Source organism: Falco biarmicus, chromosome 3 (assembly GCF_023638135.1).
Source record: "Falco biarmicus isolate bFalBia1 chromosome 3, bFalBia1.pri, whole genome shotgun sequence".
NCBI lineage: Eukaryota > Metazoa > Chordata > Aves > Falconiformes > Falconidae > Falco > Falco biarmicus.
Window position 1 is genome coordinate 93,457,646 of NC_079290.1, and position 24,772 is coordinate 93,482,417.

Genomic DNA, 24,772 nt, shown 5'->3' on the forward strand with positions numbered 1-24,772 from the left:
TTGAAGACACTGTTGGGTTCAGTTTAATATTTATTCTTAAAAATTCCAGGTTTTAAGCACAGATTCCTAAGGAAATGACAGCTGTAAGATGGTATTTGTCCATCATCTGTAAGCCCTCTTTTTTTCCACTTCATTCAGATTCACAAGGAATGTCCAGATTGCCGAAGACAGCAAGTTACATGTGGTGTGTGAGAATAAAGGGCTTAATAAAGAAGAGAGATCCTGTTAATGCCTCAGCTAAAGCAGAAGTAGCAGGATGAATTTTTCCCTTCCCACTGAATCTGCAAAACGAGCTTTGCCTCCAGACACAGAGGAAATAAAGTTTTGGTGGTTCTGCTGCTTGCAAAAAAAGCTTACTGTAAACTCCTTACCCTAAGGATGAATTATGTTCCATTGGCTGACACATCTTACAAAAGCGGAAAAGAGAATGGTGCTGTCAGAAATATTTTAAAAGAACCGAGAGTGGATGCTTTATGAAAAAGTGTATACGTTGCCTTTCAGACTATTTTAGAAGAATAGTGTGTCTATAGGGGAGGTCTTGAGACAGAAGATGCTATTTTTCTTAGTCTTGGGGATCATTAGCAAATGTTGGAATTTCATAGAAATGGTAATCAGCTGTAAATGTAAACTGTTACATCGTTGCAGAGGGAGAAGGCTGCTTAGACGTGTTACCATAAAGTTTATTGTCTACTTCTTTAAAGCTGTCAGCGTGTTGCCATCACCTGGAAAAGCACACGATAGCTTGTCATAAATGTATCAACTTTTTTACTCAAATGAACATCTCCATTGGTGGTGTATGAGATCTTAAATGAACTGTTTTTAGATAAAAGCTGTTCTCATTTTGTGGTTTTTACCACACCACACACACACCTTCCATGCCACAACTCAATTCTGAAGTAGAAATATTCTAAATGTTTGGAATATAAATCCAAAACTAGGAAAAATCATTTTACAAACAGAAGTCCAAGAAATCAATTTAACTTTTTAAAATTCTTATTTTTTGTTTCACTGTAGAAATCGTAGAAGTCTTGCACTATATTTTGTTTATTCTCAGCACTGTGGGTAAGCAGCTTTGCAGGAGAATCCTGTTGTTTTACCTTATAGAGGTAATTCTGTTGTCTTGCCTTTTTCTATTACCTTATAGAGTTGCAAAGCCCATCAGTATGTTGTGTGTGTAGCTAGATGCAGAAGGAAAAGAAAAAGTATGGCATTTGTAGTACATTGTGTGCTTCAGGTCAGGCATAAGCAAGGTAGGTTTCTAAGGCCGGAGAAGTGGATGTATAAATGTGAGATTAATCTTTGTGTGACTTGTCAAGAAACTTGTGCACCTTTGAATCTTTCCCTGGTTTTGCATGTGTAGTCTCTGCCCATTCTCCCTTTTTGAAAATATGAGTTAGCAGGTTGATTTCATGTGTTAGCAAGCAAGTGTATTTTTTGGGTGGGTCTCTGAGGAACTCCCGGGGGAGAGAATTAAATCAGCTACAATTACGTTCCCTGGAGAGGCTGTGGAAATTCTGTCTATCCCTGGAGACATTCAAACCGAAGTAGACAAGTCCCTGGGCAACCTTGAACAGGGTGTTGGACTAGAGCACCTCCAGTGGTTTCTCTGAACCTAAATTATTCTATGATTCTGTAATTCTATGAATTACGAAAGTAAACTTTGTATTTGCTTCTAAAGGAGGCTGGTCCTGGGCTTTATTGTTATCTTCAGCAAATGTTGAGTCCTGTCATCCCTAAGCCCTACCCTGTGACTGTCCATCTCTTGCTGTCATTGAGCTTCGCTTTCTTGTGGGCAGTTTTGCTCCTCAGTCACATGACTGTATCAGTCATGAGAAATTAGAAAGTGGGAGATAGCCCTTCGCCGTCCATAACTGATGCATTAATTCTGTGGAGAACTTGTAACAGATTTTAAACAAGGTTGTGCATGCTGTGATGAACTGGGACGTGGAGAATTCCAGTTCCTAAGCCACTGGGTTCTTTGTCTCTGGATCATGTTATCCTGGATTTTGGACTTTTTTGGAGTGAACTAAGTTGGAATGACTGAACCCAAGGAGAGGGCTCACGTATCCTGAGAGCAAGATTTAACACAAACTCTTTTCCTTATACTGCTCATTTGCTTAGCCCCGCAGTTTCTCTAATTTTCTATGTGTACTGAGAAGGCTGCTCTTTTGTGGTACCCATGACCAGCAAGAGGCAACCACAGTAACAGTAGTAGTTAATTACCCATTTTGAGAACTGGACATAGTCATTTTTCCTATTCCAGGGAAAATTACTGCAATTCCAAAATCTGGTGGAGAAATACAACTCTTGCTGTATTTTCTGTTTCCATTTCCCATTGTTTCTATTAAAGATTTTTGGAGAAGTGGCAGTATGCTTGAACAATTAATGCAGTGGGCTATCTGAGGCCAGTTAGATTGTTTGAGCACTGTAGTACATGGAAAAATCCTCTATGCAACTTGAAGTGGTTGGACAAAGCAGGATGCATTTTTCCAGTCCCCATTCCCCTTGTGCATACATGCATCAACACACATTATGCTCATTGCAACCAAACAGCCTGCCTTTGGGAGTTCATGCCTCAGGTGTGCATGGTCAAGGCAGCATCTTGGCTTAGGTGACCTTATTGTGTTATTGGAAATATTCAAAGAAATTAGACTTTTAAAAAGATTCAAATAGATTTCAAATTGAATTGCTTTCCATTGCTTCAAATGTGACGTGCTGTATAAAAAATAAGATGACAAGCTAGTAGTATTTTTAGAGGTCGTCCTTGATGCTGGTCTGGCAAACATATATTAGGTAATATATTTACATCATGAAATGGTGTCACCTTATACATCACTCTTAGAATGTAACGTCCGATAGTACCTAAGATTTGCAGCTGTCAGACTGTACCCATTCAGAGCCTGACTGATGATATGTAATGATCTCATCACCAGATATGAATACAGAATTCTTAGAAAACCATGGTGGCATTTCCTACTGATGGTTGCTAATACAGGTTCCCTTTTGATGGCCTGTCCAGCACCTTTTGATATTTTTAACCTGTGATTTGCATTTGGAACTAGGCTCTGTAGCTTTTACCCTCATAGGAAGCCAGAGCATAAACAGAGCAAGATATGAAGCATCCTGTCTGTAGAAAGAATCTGGAAATTCTTGAGGATTCTCTGTGTTGATCCTGAACTAAAAACCTAGAGATAAATAAACTACACCCTGGGGAATCAATGTGTACCAGGTACTGATGACTGCTATGTAATGCAAGTGATCATTGTGTCTTCTATCATCATTATCCTCTCCTTTTACATGAGGTGATAAATAATTTGAAAAAGCTGATTCTTGAATAAAGGTGCACAGAGGGTAAAAGCTCTGGGTGGACCTTAGCAGCCAAGACAGCTCATTGCCATTGCTTAGTAGCAACAGGATGTCTTACAGGTAGCATAAAAAACTGACGCCTCCCTCTCTTGGCTTCTCTATATGAAAGAGGAAAAGATATTGCTACATTCACTTCATGCCTTTACTGTCTTTTGGATTATTGCAAGAAAAAAAATGTACTATTTATTTTCTCAATGAAATGCAGAGTGCTCCAAGATGAGATTAACTCAACAGAGGAATGCACAACCTTTACTACAATGAGCAACTTTACCCAGATGACTTATTTGCTGAAAATAATTAAGGAAATCTGGGTAGCTGGAAACTTTCATCTACTGTACACCAGAAGGAGCATCTGGTTTGTTTTGCTCATTTGTTTGCTTTGCTCATGGAAGCTCCCTCATTTTCCAAGCCAGCCAGGAAAACCAGCAGAATTATTTAAATGAAACTCTCCCTAGCACGCTATGATAAGGTCAGATAATTAGATTAATACCCTTAGAGTGGATACACAGATTAGCTTAAAAACAAAACCACCCCCCCGATTCAGCTGTCACAAGTTGTTTTCTGGTATAGGAGGACAGAGAATAGAGTTCACCTGGCTGATAGCAGGCTGGTTGCACTTTGTCAGCACTAGGGCTGTTGTCCTAGAAAGGCTCTGATGTTTGGTGCCAGCATCAGCAAAGATTTCATGCATTTAATTTGTTCTTCCAATGTAGCTAAAATCAGTTTCAGATGTTCACTCTCTGAGGAAGGAATCTTTTTAAGCAGGTAAATGTTCTTTTAAAGCCATTTTCCACAAAATACATGGTTTTGTGTAGAAATAAGCTAAAATGAGTTTATTAAAAAGATTCAGTGGTACCTGACAAAATGAGATTTTGTACTTACTGTGTCATTGACCTATTGATTGTTCTCTTTATATGAAAGTAATTATCTTTTTCAAACTAGTGGCCCTTCAGATATTTAGATTTGAATGGATCTTTTTGCTGGTTGTACTTCTATAAATGATGGTTTCCAGAAGTATAATTGTTATGGGCGGGCTAGTTACCAAGTTCTTTTCAGGGAGGCTGGCACTAACTGTTACTAAGTCTGGTATCCTCAATGGAAAGGAAAGGGAAGAAACACCCTGCTTTTGCATTGTGAAGAGCAGATACCGAATAACTCTGGGTAGGTTCAAGAAAAAGCTCTGTTGAACACAGCTGTAACAGTTTGTTTGCTATGTATGGTAAAATTTCATCTTCAAGAGGAATTCGATCAAAACCTGGTCCTGCTTCCACTGAGGCAAACAGAAAGATTTCTTCCAGGAAGACTTTTTGAGCCCAAATTCTAAAATGCTGAAATATTTTTTCAGGTCTCAGGTAGAGTAATTCTTATTAGCTACCTGTATTGAATCAAATGTGAATAGTTAATATCCTGTGATCCAACCTTGAGAGCTTATTTACTTTGGTGGAAGGCTTTGGTCATTTGGACTTAAACAGTCTTCTGTTTGAACTGTATCTGAGAGTTCTTTAACTCACATTATTTCAAAAAATGTGGGCCAGTTCGCTGATGAACCAAATGACGTTAGCCATTTTATACTACTTGATTGTGAGTTCATGCTAATGCAGGGAATACAGAACAGTGGAAATAATGTGTGTGGCTACAGCATTGTCTTCTGTGCTTCAGCTGGAAGAGCTGGGCTTTGTAACCAGTGCTTGGTAAAGGTGCTTGAGACTTTAGGAACCAAGTGTCTTGCTTTAGTCCCAGGGACAGTTGGGCAGACTTTTTGTAATGATACAAAATGTTGAAGACAACCAAGTTTAAAGGAATTTACACAATTTAAATAACTTTAATGTTGAAGAAATTGGTTTCCTGAGTATTGAATTGAAGAGAGAAATAAGCTTTCAGTTGGTACATAGCTTTTCTGCGTTACGCGTAGTGTAGTATCTGTTTGCTTTGTTTTACTATGGGCAGTTTAAAAAACTTACAGGTTTTTTGGAAGTTCTTAAAAATCTGTTGTAGTAACTATGAAGGAACTCTGGCCTCGTATGTACAGACATTTACAGAACACTGGCCTGTGTGGATATGTTTGCTCATTTTGTGTTTTGTATTTCCTCAGAAGTGCTTTTTGTTGTATTCTCCTTCCTCTTAATACATGTTTATGCAAGCATAAATTTACATCTGATGCATTTTTGCCAAATGAAAGGCAAAATTTAGTGCAAAACACGCACAAGTGTGTTTTTCAAAGATGGTGGTGAATGTATGAACGCCGGCCCTGTTCTGAATAACTTTGTGTGAATCCAGTAGTTTAATGTGACTAGATCACTTTTATTGAGGTGGTAGAATCAGTGATGTTAAACAGAACGGTTTTCTTCCAGCTGTGTATGTCATCTATGATATACTTCTGAGTAAAAATTAATATACTTCTGAACCAAAAGGCCAGCTTAGAAATAACTCAGTCTTAACAAGTTTGAATTCCTGCTTCAAACTGTTATGCCTTCGTTCACTGCAAAGACAATGTTTGGAGCTGATAAAGGTTAGTGCTAAAGAAGAGGCATTTTGCTTTCAAACTCAGGGAGGCAAACCAACCTGTGTGTTTTAGTTTTCTCTTTCACCCCATTTCTTTTTGTAGCGGCACTTTGGGACACCTGAGCATTCCTCATTTCCCCTTCTGCCAACTCTGACCTCCTTTCTCAATCCACGTTTAGAATCGGCAGGATGGTACTTGTCACCGTTAGAGGAGGTAAACTAAGCTTGTACCATGGTTCTTACCCTTCTTTTTGAATGGACGTACTTTCTGCTGCTGTTAGCTCCAGAGGAGTACTAATTTTTCACATTCTGAACTGCCTCTCTTATTTAGGATTTTGCCATCAGTCTGCTCAGTTGGCCTGAGATACCTTTCTGAAGGCATTTTGAAGGCGGTGATAATTACAGAGGTTTTGCTTATTTAAAAGGAAGTTTTTGGAGCTTTCTGTTGTCATGAATTCTCACAGCTACTGACTTAACCAGGTACTTCCAAGGGTCTTGTTAAAGCATTATTGTGTTTGCGGCAAGTAGTTGTTAAGCCGTGTAAGACCCAAGTAAATATTTTAAACAAACAGGTCTGCTGAAAGCATGGGAGTAGTGCTGAAGGAATTGCATTATTTTATACTTTTTCTAGTAAGGGATATTTATTAGGGTGAGCAGATGGGCACTACTCATTTTTGGCATTCATTGATAAGCCTGCTACCTCTCCAGGTGGCTCAACAAAAATGATAATGCTGTGGCACTGCTCCCATTTTATTTTTATTTCTCTCAGACTAGTTCGTCACCTGTCTCTGTTCTCTTTTAGAGCCATCTGCTGGATTTTTTTTGTTTCTGTTTTTGGTTGTTCTGTGTTCTAAACTCACTATGGTATCTCCAATAGAGGCTGATGCAAAGTCTTTGTATGTTTGCTGGCTGCTGGGCTTAAGGATGTCTCCTTTTTGTCATCTTCTCTGTAGCCACCTTGTGAGTCTCACTTTCCCCAGCCTGTCTTTATGAAGTAATCCATGCACCACTGAATTATGCTTGTCCTTAGTGGAGTGTTCTACCACTTTTCATTATTAATATAACAGTTCTCTTACATTTTTAACACTGAAATATTAAAAGAATGAAGAACAATTCAGAATCCATCCTCTGTTGCATTTGCTCTCATCGCAGGAGAGCGGAAGAACAGAATTTTGTCATGCAAGTGATTAAAACACAAGTTTCATCTATATAAAAATACATTTTAAAAGGTTTAATCAAGAATGTATTTCTTCTCTGAAGGGATGAGATAGGGAACATGATTCTGAAATCTTCTAAAATCAAAACCCTCTTCTTTTGAGTGTGTGAGACTGTCTAGACTGCCTTTAGAGCTAACCATGTAGGACTAACCCACACCCATCATGAGCGTGCTTCTCTGAGGCAGCCCAATAGTTCTTTTCCCCACTTGCTCCATATTCAGGTTGAAGTCTCCCCACTTGGATATCTTCGTTATGATAAGTGCACTCCATTTTCTTAGGAAGTGTTTTGAATATATGCAGGTTTGCTGCCTATTAGTTTAAAATGTATGGCCTGGCTGGATTTGAGAATGGGATCGACAAAAGGTGTCTGTGTGATACCAGACCAAACAGCTTCTATGGCTGAGGGGCCAGGCCACTGTGCTGCGGCTCTGTTTCCCCACGGCTTCCTACTCTTCTTCCTTGCAAACTCATCCTCCTTCCCTTGCCTTGGAGGGCAGAGCTCCTTCGGTGTGGATGAGGAGTGCACTCTCGCCCTGAGAGACCCTGGAGGGAAATGTGGTACCTGCAGACCGTGAATTCTCTGCTGTCCTCATGGTTACTGCATTATTTTCTCATAACCCGTCCTTACGTCTCCTCTTGCTCTGCTGTTTTAATGAATAGCAACTGTCAGTGGTACAGAAAGGACAGAGATAAATGATGGATGATAGATTTGAGGAGGCAGAGTGAAGTTCTACAGATGTGGGTTTTTTGTTTTGTCAGAGTGAGGTTTTACAGTTTATTTTTCTGAGTGGTAGTGTAATATCTATTCTGGGATTTATACTAATAATAGATTATTATAATCAGTTCAATCAGTAATGGCTTCAGACCACTGAGAACTGATGTAATCCACAGTGATAAAGCTACTGGGTAATCAAGAGTGAAATTTATAGATATTTACATATATTTACATTTTTACAGAGTTCATACTGTGTTCTTGCAACTTTTCTGCATGCCAGTTTGCCTCTGGTGAATGACGTATTTTATCCATGGCTTTGAACTCTTCTGGTTGGGGTGGTTTTTCCCTGCACAATTATTCTGTTTGACTTTGCATTTCTGTAATATTGAGCTTTAAACTACAGGAAACAGATTGAAGCATTGATAGCAGTAGTTTGTTATGATGGAGAACCATGTGAACACAGTTGAATTTAGTTTGAACTCGACCCCCCCCCCAACAAATGTCAATCCCTCCCCCCCCCCCCAAAAAAAAAGATATTTTCAGAAGGGATTTCAATACAAAGGGAAGTCAGCCTAGGTATCTGGGTTTCAACAGTGATGGTCTGAAACAGTGAGCAGCGATAAGTATTGCATCTGTGTCAGCCAGGACTGCTTGAGGGAGAACCTATATGTTTTCATCACTGCAGTCCATATTGGTTTTATTTCAGTAGTTTAAGTCCCCCATCTCAAGTTCAAGGTATATTGCTGATACAGAAAGGTTTGGAGTCACTTTCTGTGGCTTTCCACTAACCTCTGGAATGAAGCAGCACTCAAGTCACAGAACAGATTGGTAAAGAAAAATCAGATTTTAATGCAAAAAAACCTCTAAATGAATGTGACCCCTGAGGACCCTGTGTTGTTTCTCATCCTACTTCATTTCTTGCAATTCATTTTCTATTCCAGCTTGAACCTGTAGAGAAACCTGGCTAGTGGATATAAAATAAGGCTGTCTTTTGGAAAAACAGGTGTGTCCCTTTTGTTTTAAATCACAGTACAAATGGCCCAGTATCTAGTGCAAGGCATATATAATGAATTACTTCCTTGAATCAAGGCTGATGTATGTGGATAATAACAGAGGCATTCGTACATTCATTTATTTAATAATGTAGACATAACAGTGTTTTAAGAGAGTAATAAAACAATATGGTCAAAGTGTAGGTATTAGCCAAAATGCTTTGTGAGTGCAAATTTTTAACAGTTTTTGTGGTGAAACTTACTCATTTGCCTCATTTGAGGCAAAAGAGCCCTTCAAATTGAGGCAAATCTGAAAGAGAGTGTCAGTTCTAGATTTCCCTTGCAGCTGTTGCACGTCTTTATTTAAAGTGTCCTCCTTTTCATCTTTTACTTAGTGTTTTCGTAAGCAACTGGGCTCAATCCTACTGTCAGGTAAATCAGTGCAGCTACATGAGGCATCTGACCCATAGGTCGGTGTTCTGTCTTGTGCTCTCATAAAGGACTGAGATATTGATATTATCATCTACAGGAGAATTGCAGCATGGTGGAAAGGGGATGGCATGCATGTGGGACATCTTAGAATAAAAATAATGTTTTTTTTTAAAAGGAGAGGTGAAAATAATAAAAAATAAATGGATTATTACTAAATATTTTAGAACTTCACCCTGCTCAGAAATACACCTTAAGAAAGGTCATCTAGAGAGGAGGTAAGTAGAGGGAAATGCGCATGAATCTTCAGTTCTATAGATCCTTAAAATCTATGGGTTTTTCCTTACTGTTTTTAACATAAAATAGCAAAGTTCAATCATTACTGATGTGAAAATAGGAAGGAGCATTATATTATCTAGATTGACAGTGTGAGTGGGACTGTCAGAGGGATTTCATCTATTCTGTCCCATAGCTCCTGGTTAGGGAAGGGCGTATCTTTCCGAGACGTGTTCGGTCTCAGTGTAAATAGTTTGGTTAATGGAAATTGTATCACACATGTTCCCAGGTAATTTCAAAGAGCAAGAGATTGGATAGTAGTGTTCCTCAATCAACTAGAGAAAAGCATAAACAAGTAATGGCTTATAATCAAATACATTATATATATAATTTGTATGTGTGTATGCACACATATGTAAAATGGCACTGACATGACAGGTTATCCACGATAAGCAGCAAATTTGTTACCAGCTGCTGGGTTGGATCTATCCTAAATCAAGGCCTGTTGATAGACTAGGGAACAATTTTATTTCAGCCCTGTTCCATACCCCAACTTCACCCAAGGTAGTATTTTTCCTTTCCAGGTGTGTCCCTTTCCACAGTATGTGTGACTTGGGCTTTTCTCACCTTTCCTCACAGATGTTGAAAGGGATGAAAGTGCTCTTGTATATTCAAATCAAGATTACAAACCATACATGCTTCATTTGCAAGAAACGTAAACAGATTTTAATTGTGCTTTCTGTTGTCAGAGCTTCCTTTTTAATTCATGTGTGGTAAAGTAAATTAAATGGTATGCTGATAGTTTCAAACCATGACTTATTTTTTTGTGTATTTGAACTAAAGTCTTTATGTTGGTGGGTGCATTTACCAGCCACCTTTGTTCTGGGCTTGGAAAATTACAAGTTTGTATTTCTAAGCTTCTTCCACAAGGAAAGTATGCTTATAAAATGCAAGCTTGCTTTCTGTTCTCATCCTCCCATTCCAGAAGCTGCAGACATTAAGTAGAATGCCACGTGATATGAGATGCTTATAAAAATGTGATAAAGGGCAGGCATGGGTGGAGACCTCTGCTTTATTTTTTTACTTTATCTCAGTTGGGAAGAGTTTTTGTATCTGTGCATCACTAAAATAGTCTCAAAACCCAGGAAAACACAAGCTTCCTTTAAGATGCTTGTCTTCTAACTGTTTGGTTTCTTAGGGGTGACAGGAAAAAATACCTCCAATGAAGAAAATGTGACTTTCCCATCACCCCCTCCAAGTATCACAAAGACATACTCTTCTCTCCCTAAGCATAAACAAATAAACAACAAAAAATCAGCTGATTTTCTTTATTTTTTCTTTTAATATCTACAATTATTCCATTTTATGCCAGTGTGTTATCACTGTTCCTTCGATAACTTTACAGACTCTTTGAAGTAATCTGGATGAGTTTAGGGGTCATGTGCATAGCTTCCTAAACCTGAGAATTATGGTGGAAGACAATTCTATTGAAGTTTATGGTGTGTAGATAAAGGCTTGGAAGATTTTTAATTAACCTGAAGGATTAAACCATTACAGCTATTGTTCTTATCTTGTAAGAGTTGAAGAAATGGTAAACTGCTCATTAGATATGGGTAGTATTTAAACAGGAAAATAACTCTGTTTTCTTAATACTTTGGGAATTAAATTACTAGTTACTTGTGGGGTTTTGATAGACTCCCAAATAAAGGGAAGAACAGTAATTAATCAGGACCTGTGTGAAGGCTGCTGTAATAAACAGAGAGCAGTATCATGTTGCTGGAAAACAGATGAACCAAAATAATTATTCTGGTTGATTGTGCATGTGCTATGCGTTACAGGTTAATCTGAGGCCAAAAAACCAGAAGGATTAAATCTTGGGGTGCTATGAGTTGATGGGGCAAGAACGGCCTTGTGGTTTTGTTCTGGTATTTCATTTTATTTTGGTTGTGTATTGTATTGTTGTGGTTGTGTATATGTGTATTTGGTTGTGTATATGTATTGTAAGCTTCTCTAGGGAGTGATTCAGAGCAGGTGCCTCAAGTGAAGAAAATCTGTTTAGTTGATAGAAGAAAAACTTTGTTTTTTCAGGACACTGAGTGTTCTGCTCTGATCTGCTGAAGCAGTTGAGATGTTTAATTTAGTATTATGAAGACACTGAAAAGTATAAATGCCTTGCTGGGTTGGTGTCAGATCACATGCCAAGTTACAGGTGGGGAACGAGAGACTAGAGGAAGATTAGGGAGGAGTGGGATATATTTATTGTAAATAAGTAATGAAAGGCTGTGGCCAGAGAAGATAAGGTGTTTATAAAGTGTAGAAGGATGTTCTGTAGGAGAGTGTGATCACATGTGCCTGTGGCTGTGTATGAGTTTGTTGCATTGAAAGGGAAGAAAATAGATTGTGGAGCATACCTCAATCAGATTAAAAGGTTGAAAAGAAATAATGACACAAGAGAACAGTGTAAAACTTAATACGTTTCTTTTTTTGATATTGGCAAAAAGAATGCAAAAAACAAACACAGAGTTAAATAGGGCATTGAAAGTGTGTAATAAATATATAGGGGATATAGTGCGGATTAGAAAGAAGGTAAACCAGAAGATGTTTTATATGCTGCAGGAATTCTGAGAGGAGTAAGTGAAGACTTTCTCTCCTTTTCAAATGGTGTCTCCATCCCTTCCTGTTGACAACTCGCTGCACTGTCTGTTTACACCTTCCAGATGGTGTTTGGGGATACCGGCGCGGTGAGTTTCTCCTGACTCCTTGAGTTAGCACAGATAATGCGGTATGCTTTTTTTTAAGATACATATAAAGTTATTTTTGGCATTTTTTTTAATTTGCTCCACCACCTTCAGGGGTTGAGGTGAGGCAGACTGGCCTGTAGTTCCCCAGATCCTCTTGCTTGACCTCCTTGAAGGTAAGACTGACATTTTTTCTCCCATCTGTTTTCAGCTAAACTTACCTAGAGAAGAAGTTTAGATTGCAGTTACCTTTTCTTCATGTAACTTGCTTGATATTTTTGTAAAGACACTTTTACCTTAGACGCTGAAAATAATACTGTTCACTGAATTTAACTTTCCTATTTGTTGATCAAATTTTCACCTTACAGTTGGAAGCAGGTTGTATTTGTACCAAATAAAAATTAAGGTTGTATACTAAAAGTAGTATAATATATCTTGTTAATTGTTTTTGTCCTTTCTTCCGCTTCATTATCTGGAACCAGCCCAGGTTAATTGAGAGTTGGAACTCTATTCCAGACTACCATCTTTAGAGAATAACCAGTTTTCCTGAAGACATCAGGAGGAGATTGTTAGGGAAGGCACTGATAAGGCCTGCCTTTGATGTGCGTGAGAAATCATTCATGCGAGCTGGCAGCTCTTACTACCCCATCAGCTCAAAACAGCAACATTCATTCTGGTCATGGAAGGGGAAGCTCGTGGACTGATGGGAGCAAACAGGACATCAGTCAAGCTGAATTGATTTAAATCGTAATTACAAATGGATTCTTTAAAGGCATAGGGAAGCTTTTGTGCATTTTATGTTGTTTTCCTTGAAAATGCTTCATTGTCAATGGCTGGCAAAAAAATAAGTCATTTGGTAAATAGTATTAGTCCTTTATGCTAAAATGAGCATTGATTTTGTACTTTTAAGCAATTAACAGAAATATAGCTATTTTCTTAATATTTACACATTCTTATCTTATAAAATAACAATTGGTACGTTTCCTGTTTACCAGCTAATAATTAATTTTGATCTGGGACATGTACAGTTGCATTTGGATGGAAATTTGAGTTCAGTTACAAATACAGAAGCCTAACATTTTAAACTTGTCCCCCAAAACATATTCCACAGTCAAAACTGGTGGAATAGACTAAACAAAGGCAGTATTTTTATTGAATTAAGCAGTTTGTTTCTGGATATCATGGCCTTCTAGTTTTTGTAATTAATGTATATCATCTTGAGAAGGAAAGATACAGGTGGTTTTGGTCTGACGAACCTGTTACAATTTTCTCTGGGAGCAGTTATTCATGGCATATGGTGACATATGATTCTTGAAGTGGCAAAAAGGTGTTTATGTTATCTTCCATGTTATTTTAGAGAGTTATTCTGATCTATGTTTTATTACAATAATTAAGTAATCCCAGGTGTTAGCAGGTGCTTGTTTTGCTATGGAGAAAGTTAGTGTCCCCTAGCTTTGTTTTTTATACAGTTTTGCTTTATTAATGATTTAAGAATTAAGTGCATAATTTTTTTTTATCTTGCTCATTTTGACATGTTTGCTCCTGTCTATTTGGTTGTGGGTTGTGTGAGATGAGGACTGTGTATGTTCATTCAGGGCTTAGGGTAAGACTTCAAGCTTCAACCAAGGCTTTGATCTAGGCTTCCTCCATTCCAATGATGATGATAATACTTGCGCTAAGTGAAGGAACATAAATTTTCTTAACATGCCTCAGACAAATTTTCATTTAAATTCTGCCTTGTCAGCTGTTCTCAAGTAAGGAGACCTTTACATTATTTGAGTCTGTGATGCCTGAGCCAGCAAGTCCGACCTTTCAGATCGGAAGTGTCATCACACAGCCTGCCTGGACACATGGCAGGGAAAAGGCTGTGGGGTTGTCTCTTCCTGTTACATGAGAAAACACAGGCTACCTCAAACCTCACACCATCTGAAATTCAGACCAGTGCAGTAGATCTGTGTCCTGGGATCCATTGCATGCACTCAAACCCCAAGATGATCCAGCTTTCAGGAGGAATCAGCCATGACTGTTGCAATGTGATTGCCTTCAGTGCTGTTTTACTGCCTTATTTTGATGATGAATTAAGCCTAGGTTGCATAGGGGCAAATAAAGAATAATAGAATAAAGTATAAATATATGACTCTATAAATCTCCTCCAGAATGTACAGTGTCTGAAAGGTTAATGTAATATGCAATAGTTAATGTAAGTGCTGACAGCTCACATACTAAAGTGGCTTTTAAGAGATAGCTGCAAACTTACTTATATTACTAACTGAAAACTTATTTCTGTATTTTGGTGAATTTAGCATGCAAGTAGAATTAAGATATTTGAAGAGTCAAAACTTGTGGTATTTGGGTTTTGCATGGGAGGTCTGTAACCTTCAAACCGATTTAATAGCAGTATGCAATAACATTTGCTAAAGTAGCATGTACAGCATGTATATTATATGTTTATGTTTAGGGAGATTGGTTCATCAAGGATACCTTAAATTGTAGGGTTTCCCAGCCTTTTTTTTTTCCCCTTTTACCTTTTTCTCTCCCCCCCCCCCCCCCCTTTTTTTTTTTTTTTTCTCTTTGCAGTGTTGGTGGTGCCTGCAGCGTCTTCCAGCTCTGGGAAAAGCTGTTACATGTGGATGTTTTTTGTTACCTTTGGAAGTGTTTATGTTCTGCTTTAAAGTAGCTTGCCATGGTTTGAAAATACATTTTTCTAATGTGTGCTCTGAGCATTTCAACTTAAATGTTAAAAGAAAAAAAAAATTGCACCTTTGTTGCTTAGTGCTTTTACTGAGAATTGAATGAAATGGCCCATGAGTGGTTAGTTGCTAGAAGGGGGAAGATGATTCTGCAGTTCCCAAGCTTTCCATTTCTGCCTGAAGGCACCTACCTCCTTCACCCAAACCTGTGAAGTCTGCAATTTTTTGAATTGGACTTTTTTGTCAAAGGTTTTTTTTGCCTGGAGGGGGGGAAATAATCATTCCCAAGATGAGTAAATTCATCATCCTTTCAAGATTACTTCTGAATGACTGTGTGCATGTGTGTGTCGGAACATACCAGTTGGCATTCATGCCTGCATGCGTTTGAATGATGGAGATCCTGAGGGGAATGAGGACTTGCCTCTGGGAAGTGATTCTTAGAAACTTCTGGACGCATGGCTTACAACATTATGTAGGACCTGTTTATTTTGATTCCTCTACAAACAGAAAGCCTTTGGCTTTGAGTACTTTTATTAAGCCATTAACAGATAAGTTTTAAAACAGATGTCTTGTACAGATGTATTCAATACCGATGATACTGGTGTGGCCAAATCTGACATGCAGGAAGACCTGAGCTGATTAAATGAACAGATGCCATTCAGATGGTAAAAGACTGTTCTAAACTCTGCTCTGGCAGTTTTCAACAACTGCAGTAAAAATCATAGAATCATAGGATAGTTTGGGTTGGAAGGGACCTTTTAAAGGTCATTTAGTCCAACGCCCCTGCTGGGACATCTTCAACTAGATCAGGTTGCTCAGAGCCCTGTCCGACCTGACCTGGAATGTTTCCATCTCGTGGGCATCTACCACCTCTCTGGGCAACCTGTTCTACTGTTTCACTACCCTCATTGTAAAATAAAAAAAATATTTCTTACTTATATCTAGTCTAAATCTACCCTTCTTTAGTTTCAAACCATTGCCCCTTGTTCTGTCCTGCTGAAAAGTCTGTCCCCACCTTTCCTACAAGCCCCCTTTACTGAAAGGCTGCAATAAAGCCTCCCCAGAGTCTTCTCTTCTCCAGGCTGAACAACCCCAACTCTCTCAGCCTTTCCTCATAGGAGAGGTGCTCCAGCCCGCTGATCATTTTTATGCGTCTTCTCTGTTTTATGCATATTCCTGTGCTGAGGACACCAGAGCTGGACACAGCACTCCAGGTGAGGTCTCACTAGAGTGGAGCAGAGGGGCAGAATCACCTCCCCTGACCTGCTGGTTGTTCTTCTTTTAATGCAGCCCAGGATATGGTTGGGTTTCTGGGCTGCAAGTGCACACTGCCAGCGCACATCCAGCTTTCCATACACCAGTACCCCCAAGTCCTCAGGGCTGCTCTCGATCCGCTCATCGCCAGCCTGTATTGATACCAGGGTTGCCCCAAACCAGGTGCAGGACCTTGCACTTGGCTTTGTTGAACCACATGAGGTTCACATGGGCCCACTTCTCAAGCTTGTCCAGGTCCCTCTGAGTGGCGTCCCATCCCTCAGGTGTGTTAACTGCACCACGCTGCTTGATGTCACCTGCGAACTTGCTGAGGGTGTATTTGATCCCACTAAGTCATTGATGAAGATACTAAACAGTACTGGTCACAGTACGGACCCCTGAGGGACACTATTGGTCACATTGACCACTGCCCTCTGAATGTGAACATCCAACCAGTTCCTCATCCCCTGAGCAGTCCATCCATCAAATCCATATCTCTTCAATTTATAAGGGAGGGATACCAAGGCCTTACAGAAGTCCAGATGGATGACATCCATAGTTCTTCCCTGTCCGCTGATGCAGTCACTGTATCATAGAAGGCCACTAGGTTGGTCAGGCAGGACTTCTTTGGTGAAGCCATGCTGGCCGTCTTAAATCACCTCCCTGTCCTCCATGTGCTTTAGCATAGTTTCTAGGAGGATCTATTCCACAATCTTCACAGGCACAGAAATGAGACTGACAGGTTGGTCCCTTTTTCCAGTCACCAGGGACTTCACCTGACTGCCATGACTTTTCAAGTATCATGGAGAGTGGCTTGGCAACTACATCAGAAAGCATTCAGTGTTTAATGTAAATTGTTATTCTGAACACTACTGCTGCTTTATCATCTGTTGGTAAGTCTTCTGAGGTCAGGTCTCTTCTGTCTCAGTAGTGCTGCTAAAGTCAACGTGGCTGCTCTGTGCAGTTCACTTATACAAATAAAGAAGAAGGTGCAAGAAGAAAAGGTGCATGTGACTGTTTCGTGCAATGGTGGCTGATCACTTTCCCTTTTTTCCCTCCAATTCTTATCCTTATTGTACTGAAATTTACTTTAAGAATTGGCAAAAGAAGGATATTCATCGAACTTTGAACTATTGAATTGTTACGCAATTTTTACAGGAATTTACCAGGCAGAGATCCAAAAAAAAATATCTGTGCATCACTTAACCTTGCCAATTTTTTTTTTCCTTATCTCCTCCTTCAAAAGAGAAGATCCTGTGCAACGTTAGATCCATTCCACAAAGTGCCAAGTTTCATCTAGGAGTCTACCTTTAAAAGGGGAAATGCTTTTTGAGATTTGCTGGACGTCTTTTTCCGTTTATTTTGCTGTAGCCACGGATTGGTATTCACGGATGAAAACAGCTTTTTGCATTTTCTGCAAACGCTATTTTAGGTACATCAAGCACGGACAGTTATTTTGCAAGTTGGTATCATCCTAATGTGCAGAGGAAGTGAAGGGTTTCAGATATACTTAAAATCCTAAGAAAATATATTTTAGGTTAGAATCAGTGGATTGTTCTTCCCCCTCACCCTTTGCTATTGACGTGAAACTCTTGCTTTGCAGCTAAAACATATGGTTGAAGTTGCTGTACAACATGGTGTTGGAGGACGTGAGTGACTGGTAATTTCCACGGGATTGTGCACATGGTCACAGCTCCAGAAAAGGCTCCAGTGAAGTGTGGTGGATCCAACAGCGCTTGACTAGCTTCGAGTTTGTGCCCATGCTTGGATTCCAGTGGAATCAAGCATGAGTTTAATCCAAAGTCCAGTAATTAAAATGAAGTTGAAAGACTGTGAGATGGCAAGACTTTGGGGCAAGTCTTAAGTTCTTTGGGGTTTCAGTAAGTTTGCAAATTGTACTGCTAAAGGCTCGTTTTTCTTTAGTATGTAATTAGCTTCATTTTTATCCCGTGTTGGTACCTTGTGGAAGCCCAGGTAAGGGCCTTGTGCATTGGGATGCTGAGCAGACCTGAGTGAGTTTATGATTTTAACAGAAAGAGTGAAAAATCAAGCAGGGTCTAAGCTGATGCCAAGACAGACTTGGCAGGGGAGGAAGGGAATGGTTGTTTATCAAATGGAAATTCAGGGAGATTTGAGATTTGTGTGACCTGTGAACAAATGCCTGGTGTTACGTTATGTGGAGCAGTGTAGCGTTAAATTGTAATGTAGTTTTCCCCAAGTGTCTGTGTGGTTTTATTAATTGTATAATCAATGGAAATAAAACATTTAAGATTTTGGTCAGCAGAATAGTGATGGCTTATGTTGTAAGATATAAAAGTTTTACCATCACTTTGGTAGTTTGTATTAGTATGATGACTGCTGTTACTTGCAAGTTACAAGTGGTAATCTTAAAATCGCATCAGTAAAATTTTTATGCTATGCACTCACCGTCGTGTTTGATATACAGTACACCAAAAATGTTTTACAGAAAAGAAGTTTATTTACTAACAGTTTAGAGGGTTTTACATTTTTATTGTAGGTAGTTTTCATCTCCCTTTTCTGTAAATCTACTCTTTAGTTATTTCATTGCTGTGTGTAGTTGAGAAAGGAAGATATTTTAATTTACATATCAGAAGTCTGTAAGAATTACTTGTAGTAAAATTCAGTATCTAAACAAAGTGCTCCTAAGATTTACTACCTTGAAACTTTATAGGAAATAAAAGCATGTGTTCTGTAGCAGATGAAGGGTGATAATCCACCTTTTCCCATATGAAAAATACAAGATTTTAAAACAGATTCATGATTTATAATGTTGCCTGTCCTGCTCCAAAAGTCAGAATAGTTCTGAAAGAGAAAAGCCTTAAATTCTATGTTTCTTTGGTTTGTGGGGGTGTTTGCTTTGGTTTGGTTTTTTGGTTGTGTATTTTTGTTGGTGGTGGTGGTTTTGGTTTGGTTTGGGGTTTTTTTTGTGTGAGGAGTGGCTGTCTGGTCAGGAAATTTACATAATACAAGTCATGTATTTATACCTGAGTTGGATGAACTTTATTTGAAGAAGTTTGAACATCTAAGAAGATTTGGAAATATTACAGGTTTAATTGGTTTCCAAGAGTCGTAGCCTACATACTCTTTAGAGTAAAGATCTTCCAAAAAGGTAGATGAATAGGACTTTTAGAAACTCACATTACGTGAAGCATGTGGGAGGTCTCACTTGATACTACCTAACGGAGAAGTCACACACTCACCTCAGATCTGTATTTGGGTGGGAAATCAGTTAAAAAATACCAAAAGCATAGTCAGTTCCTGTATTTTTTTTAATTTCTTTTTTTTTTTTTGCCTCTCAGCTTTAAAATAGTTTTCTTGGATTACTTAGTTTGTGTAACTTAAGCCACTTGTGCATTAGTAATTTTTTATTTTAAAACCTTTCCTATAGGGTTACTCAGAGCAGGATGAAGCATGGTCTGCAACGTACTCCTCCAACCTAAATACCCCTAATTCGTTTTCAGTGTTTCCTTTGACTGACTAGACGTTGCATACCTGCGCATAACCACATTGCTGTGGGACACAAGTAGAAGTAAGGTCTGATGAGACTGCACCTCAGGACCTCAAAACTGCCATTGGATCTGTAAGGGTAGGGAGAAACACAGATGTGATTTTTCTACTCGTTACATAGGTGGAGAGCTTCAGTGGACTGTCAGATTTCTGGAGACAATACATCTCCATTGCGCTAAGGCTGTGCTTAGCATGCTGTGCACAATGTCTGGTCCATCCTTTACAAGAAAACTGTATCTGGTTTTTCTGCTCAGGGTCACAGGGTATCCACAGTCTTGTCTTCTCTGGTGTGCTGTCTTGTGGGACTGGATGACACCTTGCTGCTCATATGATTGAATCAACTACCAGTGATTTCTACATTCCATCTTTTTTTTTTTTTTTTTGTCTTTTTCTTTTTTCTTCCTTCCATTCCCAAGTGAAGGCTCTGTCCTGAAAAAGCATTAGATCCACAGTTTGTCTTCAGGGCTACCCAAAAAACATCCCGCTTGGAGACCTGTGCTTTAGTTTTGAGCAACACAAGATGTGTTTATTCTGGATGGAGTAATGAAAGTTGGGTTTTTTTGCAGAGGGAGGAGATTTTTTCTTCTTGTGCTTGTTTTATTGCACTTCTTGCCTGAGCATATTGGGAACCTGCCTGACGAAGATGGATGTGTTAAAACCTCAGAATGATGGGATGTTATAAGAAACAAGAATATGACCTGAGGAATTTGCTTTAGCAGTCAAGAAGCAATCTGCTTGCCAAGTGACTGCTTTTCTTTCATTTGTATATGCAATTTAAAAAGAGACTATTCTACTTAATAGAACTGATAGGAGGAGAGAAGGATGGTTTTCTATTCTGAAAGTGTTTGTGATGGATACCTTTTATCTGATATTTGTGTTTCTGATGGAAAGATCAGTGGGAAGTCTACCAGGAGAAAGGACAAAAAAATGTTGGAAGGCATATTGGAAATTATTTGGATGGGGTGTTGATTGCATTTTTAGTTTCCACTTACCTGGCCTTTATTCAAGGAAGGGTTAAGTGTACTAACATCTATGTATTTCACTATCACGTCTGTCTTGGAGCTCTCTGTCCTGCAAAATGCATTAAATAATCATGTGGGATTTTGCATGATGGGCATTTTAAAATTTCTTCTGTATTTGATTTGTTTATCGGGGGGTGGGGATGGGGTGGGGAGGTGATTTCAAACTGCTTTATAAGAGGGCCAGGCTGTTTCTTTTCACAATTAAGCTTAGTTTTCCTACTGTCGTGCTCTTTTTGTAATTACTGAGTAGTACAGTACTCTAAGATGCCCTTTGTTGACAGCTAATAGGTATGTTGGCCTCATTCAGGCAGCCTCTAAATGTTACTGCCCTTGACCTCTTTTTGTGACAGCGTGGGTCTACTGGAAACAGCCTTTTTCAGGGAAACCAATATGATATCCTGTACTTTATCTTGCCTTGACCCTTTCCACTCTTACTGCTGAGATGCTACATTAGTAATTTTACTCCTAATGTAGTAGGTTCTGTGATTATGTAGAAGTGCACCCTGAAACATTGTCCTCACTGGGAGGAGCACTCTGTGGTATGCAACGCAGCGAGAAGAATTCCACTTTCACATTTGAATTTTTAAGTTTTTCAGTTGTCCTGCTTAAAATTTGTCTTCAGATGCCTTACTTTCTATGTCTCTGAAACACACATAAAACATGAAATGTATTGGCCTGTACTATATATCTGACATCTTGCATAGCTTTTCCATGGTTATGAGCATTTTTCTTTAGGAGGCAGCTGTTACTCAAGTGCTGTATCATTTTAAAAAAAAAAAAAGTTTTTGCTAAATACCACAGAATAGAGGAAAAACAACTACTTTTTTTCCCTCTGCTTTTTCCAGTGTTCATCCATATTACTTTTTTTGCATTAAATTCAACAGTATAATTTCTGAATCACTGTGGTGTACATATCAGATGTAGCTAGGTAGGAGCCACTGTTCCTGTTTTCACTTTTGTCCATCACTATAAAGCTTTGTGAATAAAGTTCAGATATGTTCCTTGCACTTCTGTTTGAATCTGTTTAGAGGTGTTGGAATAACAAACCAAAGATTAAAAACTTGTTGCTTTAAGAAAGGGGAAATGTTTTAAAGTCCTTTGAGCACTAAAGTCATGCAGATTCATATTGTACTTAATGTTTAATCTCACTGTACTCCAGACTGTAGCCAAGATGAAATGTAAGTAAAGAAAAATGTTGGGATATGAGAAGGAGATGGCCTTCCCAAAGTTACTGTATGTTTCAGCAATACCAATTGAAATAATGAATCTTGAGTATTGTATTCAATTTCAGTCCGCTTATTCTCTATGAACAGCAATCAAAGAGAAGGCGGTAGAAGTTACTTTAGAACCTAAGTGATGGAAATTATGACTTTTGTATGAAGGAATACAAAAAAAAATAAATTTAAAACCTTGCAATATGTATGACTGCAGTTTGAAGAGTGGAGTAAAAATAGTATCTTGTCAGCTCAGTATGATTTCCACAGATGTTTCTAGTGTTTTTCCATTAATTTCAGTGGGAGCTTGTATCTAGACCACCTAGAAATCTTAAACACATGTAGGAGGAAACTGTGAATGGAAAAGCCTAATCCAAATGGATTTTTCTGCCTATCCTATGCTATGTAACAAGATGAAGGGACTAACTGGAGTACAACCATAATACATTTTAAGTAAATCAGGTTGCGATCAGTAATCATTGTTGCAGCATATGATTAGTAGGTTGTGTCTGTTTGAATAACCACTGTACTTTGTCTACCATCATATTTTCTTCTATACAAAAAACTGCTGAGAAACTTTTTGTAACAGGAAAAGAACACTTGTGTTGTGGTTTGTTTTGTTTAGTGATAGTACACAGCTAACTGTGGCTGTCAGCGTGTGCTGAAACTTTCTTTTTTAAAATTGCTGTGAATAGTTCTACTCTTGCCAGCTAATCTGAGAGTAGGAATGCCAATGCGGGGAATAAAATATGGAAAACAATGCTGTGTTTTATATAGCTCCTGCCATATTCTAGAATGTTAAAGCACTTACTAAATAGATGCTGAGATGGATAAAATATGACAGTGCCTATAAGCAAATACATCACCTGCTAAGCTTTCAGCAAAATAACTGGCGTACAGCCATAAGCACCATTAAAACTGCTCCTGAAAGAAAGACTTGACTAGACCTCTAAGGGATAACTCCCTATTATGTGTTTCATTAAAAAATTCATCATAATGATCATAGAAATTACAACAAACCAAAACAAGACTGGAAAGACCTTGAGATACTTACTAATCTGTTCTTTGGCCCCCAAAGCAGGCTGAATTTTATACCTGTTTTTTAAGCACAGCTGTTTAGAAATCTGCATGAAATTATTAAACTACAATGGGGTCAGCACAGCCCTCTCTTACAATATGTCAACCTATTTGTAGCAAGACTTCTCCTAATTACTGGTATAAATTTTTCTAACTTTGTTTTTGGTAGGTGCATTGCTTCTTGCCCTAGCCAGGGTACAGTGGAGACAAGGTTATTCCATAGTGCGTGCAACTTTCTTTCAGATCTGATGATGATGAAAATGCCTTTTAATTTTTTTCCTCTCTAGTCTAAATAGTCCTAGTATATTCAGCCTTTCTTTCAGTTCCTCCTTTGAGACTTGTGGTAATTCCTGTTACTATCTTTGGACTCTTTCCAGTTGCTTTGCATTTTTAATAAATGTTACGCCAAAAAATTGACTCTTATTCCTTCCTGCTAAACAGAAGGAGAGGAGTGCTTCCTATTTTATGGAGTATATACTTGTGTTTACATTCCTGTATGATGGTTTCTTTTATTAAAAAATGACATTTTGAACTTGTATTCAGCTCACGGTCTGTTATAACCCCTGATTCTCTTCCGAAGAAGCTGCTGTCTAGCTGCTTCCATGCTGTGCGGTGGGCATACAGCTGACTGTCTTCCAAAGTATGGAAACCTCCACTTGCCCCTGCTGAATCATTCTATTATTTTTCTGACCACTTTTCCAGTTTGACAGAATAATTTTGAGTTCCAGCCCTGTTATCCAGCATACCTGCAGAGTCAGCTCCTGATGGTCAGCAGATTGAAGCATGTCCTCTGCTTCATGTAGGTTGCTAATGAAGATGCTCCCTGAAACTAAACCAAGTTCAGATCCTTGCAAAAACCTACTCAGTACACCTTTTTGGTTTTGGTACCAAGCTATTAACTTTTTTTTTTGGGGGGGGGGGGAGTGGTGGGTGGGTCATGTAATCAAGAGATGTTGCCTTCATTCATTAGCAATCTCCTGTAGAAAATACCTGCTTATAAGAAAGGACGTGTGAGGGAGTCACCTGCCATTTCTTTGGTAATACAAGCTAGAAAGCATCAACAGGGAATGAGGCATCTCCTGGTATCTGGCTTGTGCTGTCTTTTCCCCACCGTTTCTCAGTGGGATAGAATAAAAGTTGTAATTGTTAATGATTTGATGGTGCATAGGAAATAGGACTAATTATTCCTATGTGCAAAGTAGGACTTTACTGTTGAGAAATGATCTCATAGCACAAAAAGGGGGGGAAAAAAAAAGTTGGAGGTGCTGTCATCGTCAGGCCTATGTTTTCTTACGTTGGACTCCTGTGATAACTGGATGCTTTTTAATAGTGCAGATTACAGTTACTAGAAAAGAGCCGGATTTGAAAGTAGCCTTTCAAGTATCAAAGAATAATCTTTTGTGTTCAAAAATTACATTTCACCTTCTTCATTTCATGTCGCTATATAATACACTCTTATAACATTGGTATCTACAGAAGGAAATGTCATGAGCTAAATCCTGTGTCATGAAGGCATTATGTCACATACTGAGATGTACATAGAATTCAATGTCAATTGTTTTTTATGGAGAGAGAGGGCCAAGCAGCAGCATGACTATAGCTAGATGTTAAGTCATTGATATTCATAACTGGTGATGTCTTGTTTGCCTGTGGAATTGAAACAAACACTGATTAAGATTAATCCAAGTCTCCTGATAATTATACTAATTGCGCACATGTTGCTAATAATAAACTGATTTTTTAGAGAGATGA

General features: G+C 38.6%; 1 protein-coding gene across 7 annotated transcripts in view; it reads left to right on the forward strand.

Moving 5' to 3' along the window:
- The window catches only part of FARS2 (phenylalanyl-tRNA synthetase 2, mitochondrial), a 249,532-nt gene that overhangs the window by 16,804 nt on the left and 207,956 nt on the right, over window positions 1-24,772 (forward strand). For 3 of the 7 annotated variants that reach the window (XM_056333242.1, XM_056333248.1, XM_056333244.1), the window contains exon 2: window positions 12,114-12,238. The exons of 3 other annotated variants lie outside the window; for them this stretch is intronic. In XM_056333242.1, coding sequence (XP_056189217.1) covers window positions 12,215-12,238 — 24 coding nt within the window. In that variant the 5' untranslated portion in view covers window positions 12,114-12,214. Of the gene's footprint in view, window positions 1-12,113; window positions 12,239-12,349; window positions 12,412-24,772 lie in introns of those variants that run through there. One more of the 7 variants, XM_056333245.1, reaches the window with a different exon arrangement.